The 9,714-nt window shown below is 36.6% G+C and overlaps 1 protein-coding gene across 1 annotated transcript; it reads left to right on the top strand.

Moving 5' to 3' along the window:
* The first annotated feature begins 2,688 nt into the window (after positions 1-2,688).
* On the top strand, positions 2,689-6,455 carry spi1a (Spi-1 proto-oncogene a). Its single transcript, XM_028450366.1, has 5 exons — positions 2,689-2,821; positions 3,850-3,943; positions 4,015-4,199; positions 5,759-5,924; positions 6,002-6,455. Exons 1-5 carry the CDS (start codon positions 2,795-2,797, stop codon positions 6,310-6,312), a joined length of 783 nt encoding a protein of 260 aa, XP_028306167.1. The 5' UTR covers positions 2,689-2,794; the 3' UTR covers positions 6,313-6,455.
* The last annotated feature ends 3,259 nt before the right edge of the window (positions 6,456-9,714 follow it).

Genomic DNA, 9,714 nt, shown 5'->3' with positions numbered 1-9,714 from the left:
AACTAATCACCTCCATAAAAAAATAATCTAAGTGCAGCAGTCAAAAATACTTTTTTCAACCCGTGCCAAAAAGAAAGAAGAAAATAATAAAAAGGAACTTGAGTGCACGTATAAAATGAATCAAAAGGGAACAAAGTAACGTCATGTTTCATAATACAAGTAACATATTTCATAAAACTAAAAAACTGAATGAAACACATTACCTACATTAAAAAAAAAAAAAAAAAGAAAGTGAAATGGACTAACAGGGAACATGACCACATCATCACACATATGGACAATTTAGAGACTCCACTCTAACCTAAAGTGTTTTTGTATTGTGGGAGGAGCTTCTGGAGAGACTGAAGGAAAACATACAAACTCCACAAAAGATAAGTTGTAGTAATTCAAACCCAGGCATAGTCTAATTTTCTCATATTTAATTTCCTCTCTTTACCTTTTATATTCATGAATAAACCTGTCTCATCTCATTTCAGATTTCACCAGTGCTTTAAGTAGAAAACTCCCCTTAATGACCTGCTGTCAGTCTAACATACATATATAGGACAAAAACATGGGTGATATTTGTATATAGATCTATCTGTCGATCTATATATCAATAGTTTTATAGTACAGAAATTACAAAGAAAATAGCAAAGACAGTTCTAAATTAAATCCACTTGAGCCGAATTCAAAGTATCATGGAGGCATTTTTATTAACGTCAAGTCATTTTACGAGGACATAAAAAAATAAAGCTGAAAAGAATAAAAATTTAAAAAAAAATAGAAAATTTGCATTTCCTGAAAAAAATGCAAGTGAGGATGCAGCTGCTTGCCCACGTCGCAGTACGCTGCATGAGGCAATTCAGAAGATCCATGTAGTAATTTTTCAACCTGCTTGCTCTGTCTGTTCTCAGCTGTCAATGGGCGTTAGGCAGGGGTGCACCCTAGACAGGGCGCCAGTCCATCGCAGGGCAACATACACACAGACAGACATCCACTCACACTCCCATTCATTCCTACTGGGCAATCAAGATCAGTCAGTCATGTTGTTGTTGGTGGGAGTACCTGGATAAATCCCATGCAAGCATGGAGAGAACATGCAAACTCAAAAAAGATGAACAAGGTTGAAAAAGCTGAAAAAAATCTTTTTTTTTTAAATAAAAGGTTGAAAAAAGTTGAAGGGAAAAGATGTTGAAAATGTCTGATGTGGATGGGAAAATGAAAAATGAAAAAGTTTAAAAAGTAAGGTTTGGGAAAACCCAATACATAGCAGAAGGGACAAAAATGAGCTGAACGTTTGGACACCAAACTTGTTAAAATTGGTTGAAAATTGAAAATGTCGGAGGTTTTTGCTATGGCAGAATAATAATAATAACAAGAATAAAGTATAAGAATAACAATATAGTGAGGATGCCTTACTGCATCCTCACAAATAAAGAAGTGATAAGTCCCATTTAGACCTAGGATTATATAATAACAATATTGTTATCAATAATTTTATTATAGTTACAGTTTCCTTCTGCAAAAATGTTTTTTTTCTTTCTCAGTAGGTCTGGCCTAACAGACCCATGCCATGTATTAACTCTTAGTAACTTAAATGTAACAAAAGCTCATAATGTAATAAAATCATGAGGCCATAACGTAATAACAATGTAGCCTAATAATGTAATAAATTATTACATTATGAGCCCAAACTGATTCTGCAGAAGTTGCATTATCACCTTTGTTTCTTCTACCATTACCATTCCTGCAGTGTGTAAGTGCATACTTTCACCTCTGTGATTGTCTGTCTGTATGGAAACATATTCACACACTTTCTGCATGAATTCCCTACAGAGGCCACATCTGCTCACTGAATAAATTACATTGTGTGGTTTACTGAACATTGTTAGGGTATGGGTGCCATTGGCAATATTATTTTAACTTTTATCTGTAAATATGTCACTGTCTCTATATGACCAGCCACAGCACCAAATGCTGGGGACATTTGGGAAAAGATCAATCTGACTTTGAAAGATCACCTGATCCCTTTATTTTAATTGATTAATAACAATTAATGAATCAACGTTTTTCACCTTGTACTTTAATACATATTCCAGTCTAATCTTGATACATTTCATGTTAACTTATCCACTTTTGTTGTTGGTGATTGTGACCATATTGGTCGGCTTTCCACTGGTTGTTTCATTCTCATGGTAAGGACTTCCTCTTTTGGGACATGAAACGCCAAACCAAAAGAGGAACTTCCAAGTCAAACTTTGCTTTTGGTTTCAACCCTGACAAAAAACACTAAGTGTGACTGAAATAAATCCTTCCAGCAAATGGATTTATAGATTAAAAAAGATTAAAAAAAATCTTAGTTTAATGACATGCAGTCATTCCCTATAAACAATTAAGTTTTCTTGAGAATAATTGAACAATTTTTGTTATATTTGTCTTGAATGACAGCAGGATGATAAGTAATTAATAATGAACTTGTCAATAAAATTGTCAATTGCAAAACACACACAAATGTAGCCTTCGACATGTGTTACAACTCTGGTCACTCGATGTATTTTACTAAAATGAGTTTCTGCACAAATGCCTTTAAATGTGTGGAAGCTGATTCTAACTTGATTCTTAGGAAATCATACAAATACAACAATGGATGATAGAAACGTAGGCTGTCCATGGGCCCGTTTGTTTCACTTCCTCCTGCCTGTTAAAGTCCAAGCTCGACGACTTTGCGTGTTTCCTTGTGAAGCAATAAGCAAAAGTTAATTTATGTCACAAGCTTCAAGGAGCAGCAATTGCCTGCTGCCTTGTTTACATCATGGAAGGGTTTGTCTTATCGCCACCCGTAAGTGTTGCATATTTTTCAATTAGAATTGTAATAATACAAGATCTTTGATTTGTACTTGGTTTAATTATTTGTCTTTTTATGGTTTCTTTTCAGAATTGTATTTCATAAGATAAGATAAGATAATATGCTTTATTAACATTGATAAACTTCAGCTCAGAATGAATTTACTCCTGTTTTTACTGAGGATGTGTAATTTTGTGTAACACTGCTATCCATATTTTTTTATATTTTTAACTTAATCTGACTTTAAACATATTTTCCAATTGTCTGAATCTGCACTTAAAGATAGAAAACAATATGCTTCTTAGATGCCGTACTCTGAGAAAATTCTGGAATGAGGTTGAAAAGGTACTGACAAATATCTTTGAACTAAATCAAAATGTGAAATTAGAAAACCTTTTGGGAATACATGTACTGTATTATTAATAATAAACAAGGCGGATATCCCACTTTTTAATGTTTTGTGTGTTCCAGCCCTGAAGCAGGCGACATGGACATGGAAACAACAAATTTCACCCAAAATAAATCTTTGGTTGAGAACAGTAGAGCAAACTTTAGATGATGAAAATATAACGTTAAAAATTTGAGATAACTTGCAATAAACAATAAAATTCACTCTGAAATAGACTAGGTAGACGACACGATTACATCATTCCATCAAAAGATGTGTGACAAACAGGCACTTACACTTTTTATTTATCCCCAATTTCCTTTTATGTGTCTTTTGTGTGTGTGTGTGTGTGTGTGTGTGTTTTGTGGGGTTTTTTTTTTTTTTTTTGAATCTTGATTTGTTTGTTTTTTTATTCATTGTTTTTTTTGTTCTGTTCTGGTCTGTTTTTATCTATTTTGTTTAAAAGAATTGCAGTGTACTTTTGATTACAGTTGTCTGTGAAAATGACATTTATTTTTTTTAATTAATGCAATAAAGTATTTAAAAATATGCAATTATTGTAAATAATCCTCAGTGATTTAGTATGTTTTAAAAGATTCTAAAGCTAAGGGATGTTCACTGTATTCTTTCACAGGCTTCCGAGGAAATAATTCCAAATGAAGTCGAGGTCTATCGAGCACCCATGGAGCTGTACCCCTACCTCAGCGGTGTGGGGGAGCTTTATGAAGGTGAGGGGGACTGGTTAGATTGGTGAACACAGGTGCTCAGCTCATGCTTTTGGGTTGTTTTTGCTCCTCAGAGCCCAGATGGAGCCTTCACACTGATCACATTCAGCCCCCAGACTTTGGGAACTCGTCTGTGAATCGTCTGACAGACCTTCAACCTGTTTCTCCACAACAACTGATCCCACCTTACCGCTACAACCCAGAGTCATTGCCCTTCCACCTGGATCCTCCACTCACCCCTGTTCCTCCGTCACCACAAGTAGGTCTCCACGTGCTCACAACTAAAAACCTCACATAGAGTAACGTCTGAGCGCCAAACTGTCGCTATGATCAAACTCAGAGCAACTGCAGCTAAACTTTCAACACTTTAATCTAAATTAAAACTTGTACATACAAAACTTTGGGCAACACAATACACGTCAAACTTGAAATGTCAAAAAGATCAACAGAGGTCAATGATTAAAGAATCAAATCTTCATCAGTAGGAATATAAATTTATAAAACAAAAACTCAAGTAGACTAAAGAAATATAATTAGACTTTAGAACAAAAGCAGATAAATGACTGCTCTATACTGCATATTAAACTGAGTTGATATTGAAACAATGTCTCAGTGACAGTGAAGAAGCCGCATTAGACATTTTTACTGGAATGTCATTCACACCACATGGTACTGCTGAGCTTGGACATTTACTTTGGTAGGATGACTTCCTCTTTTAGCTCAAGGACAACATTTAGACTAAAGTGTCTCATGCAGTGAATAGTTGCACAACAAAAAATAGTTTATATGCTTCCTTTAGGACACATTTTACAGAACTGTGAGGTTGATTATCAGAGCTACGCAGATGACTCACAACTATATCTATCACCGAACCCAGATAAGGTCAAATTGAGTTGTTGTGTGACTGCTTAGAAAAAGTAAAGATGGATGAGTGAAAACTTCCTTCATCTAAATCCTGATCAGATGAAGGTGATTGTCTTCGGTTACAAGGAAAAAAGGACTTTCAGTTTCCATATTTACAAGATTTTGACCAAATCCAGAACCGTGGTGTTCTCATGGACTCAGATCTGACCAAATCAGTCTATCACAAAACAGCTTCTACCACCTAAAGAACATCTCCAGAGTGAAAGGTTTAATGACTCAGAAAGATCAGGAGAAACTGGTCCATGCTTTTATCTCCAGCAGACTGGACTATTGTAATGGTCTTCTGACAGGAATCCCCCAAAAGAGCATCAAACAGCTACAGCTGCAGCTCGGGTCTTAACCAGAACAAAAAGGTCAGAACACATTAGTCCAGTTTTAAAGTCTTTACACTGGCTCCCAGTCAGCCTCAGAATAGACTTTAAAGTTCTGCTGCTGGTGTATAAATCTGTGAATGGATTTGGTCCAGAATACATCAGTGAGATGTTAGTCAGGTATGAACCCAGCAGGTCTCTCAGATCTATGGACACAGGTCAGATAGTGGAGCCCAGAGTTCACATTAAAGATGGTGGAGCTGCTTTTAGTTGTTATGCTGCAAAGAAGTGGAACAAACTGCAGCAGAGCTGAAGTCAGCATCACATGTGAACATTTTTAAATCAAAGTTAAAGGCACTTTTTTTCTCTACTGCGTATGATTGAGAGAGAGATTTTTGGTCATGTTGTTGATGTAATGTGTTTGTTGATGATTTGAATTGATTTTACTGATGATTTTAAATGGTTTTATCATGTAAAGTACATTGAGTTGGCTTGTGTATGAAATGTGCTATACAAATACATTTGCCCTGCCTTGCCTTGCTATATATTGTTTGTAGGTCTAAACTGTAATTGTCATCTTTAGATTCCATATTTCCCCTCAACCTTGTGCTACCAGTACCCGTACTCAGCCTCGCCTCGACGTTTCTACGCAGAGGAAGACCCCAGAGACATCAGTCCTCCACTGGAGGTGTCAGAGGTTGAGGATGAGTATGAACACCACAGCCATGCTTCTCTCCAGAGAGACAGTCGTGAGTATTTCCTGCTCATGTTTCCTCCTGTTATGAATATTTCAAGCTTCCAGGTCATCGCTTACTTTTTTCTCCAGACAACAAAAAGAAGATCCGCCTGTATCAGTTTCTACTGGACTTGCTCCGGAAAGGTGACATGAGTGACAGCATCTGGTGGGTGGACCAGGATCAGGGAATCTTCCAGTTCTCCACAAAACACAAAGAAGCTCTAGCGAGCCACTGGGGCGTCCAGAAAGGAAACCGTAAAAAAATGACCTACCAAAAGATGGCTCGTGCCCTGAGGAACTATGGCAAAACTGGAGAGATCAGGAAAGTCAAGAAGAAACTCACCTACCAGTTTAGTGAGGAAGTTCTAAGGAATTTCTATTTAGTTCAGTATGCACACTGATGAAGGTAGAGAAGCTTGTTTTTAGCTTTCAAAATCTCTGAGAAAGTCTAAAATACGTTTTGCAGGGTTTGTTCTATTTTGTATCTGTTTGTCTGTATAAAGAGCTGAATTTCAAACTTAAATTAAATCACGTGTAAAAACTGCTCTGTATTTATTTCTCCATCACTTTATTAAATGGGACCATATTCATCTCAGTACATAACCTATAAAGTGCAGAATGTTAAATTTGTTAGTAACAGAATTTGTCAAAGTGAATGTTGAACAAAAATACGTACATTATTCTGGTGTGGTCAAGTTGGGCATTTGTGGAAACCATTTTATAGGCAGGTAAATCACTAATATATTGATATGTTTTTGTTTATGATGTCTATCTATTTGACTGAAAAATAGTAACCAGTCACAGTTACCCGTTACTTCACTAAAAAGTAACTGTTACTTCACTGCTTATTTAAAAATATTTTTAAAAAGTTATGCTTTACTGTCAATAGTCATGTTTGCATTACTTTAAAACAAGTTTTCAGGTAAAGGAGAAGCTCACATGTTCCTTAATAAACAACCCATAGAAAGAAAGCGTAGCCGGTGTTGTAACCCTAATCCTAACCCTACTCCCCAGTCAGGAAAGCTAACATTAGCTGTCCCAAAAGTCACTAGGGGGTATACTACGAAGTTAGAAAACCTCTTATCGCGCTAACTTCCATGATTTAATCAGTGTGTGCTGTCCTACGAAGCTCGCTAACGTCTTACGGAGCTAAATCACCATGGTAACTTAGGCTGAATGACTAACCTGGTCGGGAGCAGGTTTTGTTCTGGCTTGGATCTTAGCGAGTGCTAAAGCCCGCCTCCTGACCAATCAGATTTCTTAGAAAGCCTACTGTTCAGTAAAAGGAGGATCATTGTGAACACGTCTCTGTGTGGATCTGATGTGACGCTGACAGGAGAGAGAGAATATTTAGACATTGATGCAATTTCTTCATTTACTAATGACATCTTATAGGAAACATAAAGATGTATATCTGATGGACTGATTAAGTAAAATAAGTCAGCTGATAGAGCCTGCGTGCATCGGGTGCTTTCAGACCGATAAATTCATTCATTCATGTATTCTGGGGTGATGCAAAGAGCCTCAGTCCTGTAAGATAATGTAAAATATAAATATATTCCACCTTATGATTTCGGCTTATCTGCATGAACACAGCATCAAAGCCACAGACAAGTTAAAAGAGAAAGTGAAACTGATCAGAGTGTCTGTTTATTCTCCGTTTATAATCTCACTAATTTAAAGCGATCATCCGGAGGATGAAAAGGAAGAGAGAAAATTCAAAAGCGAACGTCTCGATGTCCCGCCCTAAACAGCTCTACTTCCTCCGCCTGCCTCTGCCAATCTACCAGAAGCCACACCTCTACTTTAGTGCACGCGCACAGCGGAACATAACAAGGTTGCATTGGGTCGCATTGATATACACTGTAGGCTTATGGGTCCCTCCACCGTCTGAAAAGCAGCTCTGAGAGTGATTCCTGTTTGCTGTTGTGATGCGTGTCCTTGTTTCCGTGCATGGTTTATGTACGCGAATTAACTTTGATTGACAGTCTCCGCAAGAGGAAGTCAAAGTCTAATGGCTGGGCGATCTCGGCGCAATTTTCTATTTGTATAGGGGTCTATAGGACGAAGGCAGGACTTATATACATTGACGTATATGAATGACCACCGGCAGTAGACCATAGTAAAAGACAAGTTAGGCATTTTTTTGCATTTCAAAAGAATGATTCATAAACATAAATTTCTTAGAAACTCCAGATATCAGTTTTAAGCATTAACACTGATCAATTCCTGCATTAATTACTTTCTGCTTTTACTGCAGCAACAGTGTTGTTTTTGGTCTGAGTTATGTATTTTAATTCTTCATATTTTAAAAGAATTATTCCTCAATTGTGACTTAGTTGCTCCCCATTTTCTCCGTGTTTGTGATTGGTCTGACGCTGTAATATCCACCGCCGTCATTAGAGCACGCCGGTAACTAGACTGAAATCAACACGCTTAACTTAGCTTGTTGTTATCTAGATTCGTAGGACAGCTTCTCTTTGACAGACAATGTTTGTTTAGGTGAAGCCCGCTAACGGAGATGCATCCAGGATGTAATTATCTAGCTTCGTAGCATAGGCCCTAGAAGTTGCCAGATGATGTGATCTCCTCACTTGAATATTTTATATATTACATATATATTTACTGAGCGCTGTAGCAGAGCAGAATCTTGTTGTGGGAGAAACAAAACACCCTAAATATGCTTTAAACTGGAGATTGAGCTGAATATTAGGAGATAACTATGTCCAGTCCCACATTAAGTCTAACTCCATCTTATCTTTATCCTACACACTCAGTGTATTCACTATATAGTCTTTGGGCTTTAGCGCCTTCTTCAAGGAGGTTATGTTTTTCATGGCGTTATTTTATTTATTTATTTATTTATTTGACTGTGAACAGTCAAATCCAAAAACTGATGGACAGGTTTGGATGACATTTTCGGGAAATACCTGAAATGGGATAAGAAACAAGTGATTGATTTCTGTGTACTGATTATAAATCACTTTGTAAAATTGATAAATCCTTATGTTTAGCAGTTTGAGGTGGTTCTACAGCACCTCCTGTTGGTAATTCTGTTTATTGCATGCTCTAGTCATAAATTCTGTTTCACTTTTTGTTTTGAGCATACAGCGGCGCAGTCGTGTGAATTTTTTTAAAAAGCCTTTAAAATGTAAATGATCATGGTACCATGTTTAGGATAACTAATTGAAATCACCCTGATACTATTATTAGTATCATTATACTATTATTATATTAGCACTCAAGACTCACTGCTTTTTAACAGCAGCAACAAAGAGATCTCCAAAAGTAGCAAACAACTCCAGAAAAAGTTGCTACAAATGTTGCTTGTCCCTAAATAAAGCAACGCTGCCGCACGCATTAACTGTGCTATGGAGGATGGTGCCACCCATGGCCCCTCTTCTGGCCACACCACTGTTCTGTTATTTCGGTATTTGTTTTGTTTATTTTTCTGTCGTTTTGTGTATTTTTGTTGTTGTTGTTTTGTTCGTAATGAGATTTTTTGTGTAATTCTGTTTTAATTCTAGTCATTTTGTATATTTTGCTATAGTTGTGTGTTTTTGGAGCCATTTTGTGTATTTTGCTACTATTTTTTGTGTATTTGTCTTTCACTTTTTGCATTTGGAGTCATTGCAACAATATTAGGCAGTAGCCATTATTATTATTATTATTATTATTATTATTTGTCCTCTCCTGTGGAACAACATAATTCACGGACATGATTAACATGATTTATTTAAAAATGAATCATGTTAATCATGTCCGTTTAAAAACGGACCAAATGACAAAAGCTCCGCCCCATT

This window comes from Gouania willdenowi, chromosome 6, assembly GCF_900634775.1.
Source record: "Gouania willdenowi chromosome 6, fGouWil2.1, whole genome shotgun sequence".
In the NCBI taxonomy this organism is placed as follows: domain Eukaryota; kingdom Metazoa; phylum Chordata; class Actinopteri; order Blenniiformes; family Gobiesocidae; genus Gouania; species Gouania willdenowi.
The sequence above is the reverse complement of the archived record's forward strand: the minus strand, read 5'-3'. Positions and strand labels throughout refer to the sequence as shown.

Excerpts from the sequence above, each read along its gene's own strand:
- spi1a (XM_028450366.1), top strand. The coding sequence starts at position 2,795 with ATGGAAGGGTTTGTCTTATCGCCACCC. Across the intron at positions 2,822-3,849 it reads GGTTTGTCTTATCGCCACCC|GCTTCCGAGGAAATAATTCC; the intron begins GTAAGTGTTGCA and ends ATTCTTTCACAG. Across the intron at positions 4,200-5,758 it reads CTGTTCCTCCGTCACCACAA|ATTCCATATTTCCCCTCAAC; the intron begins GTAGGTCTCCAC and ends TGTCATCTTTAG.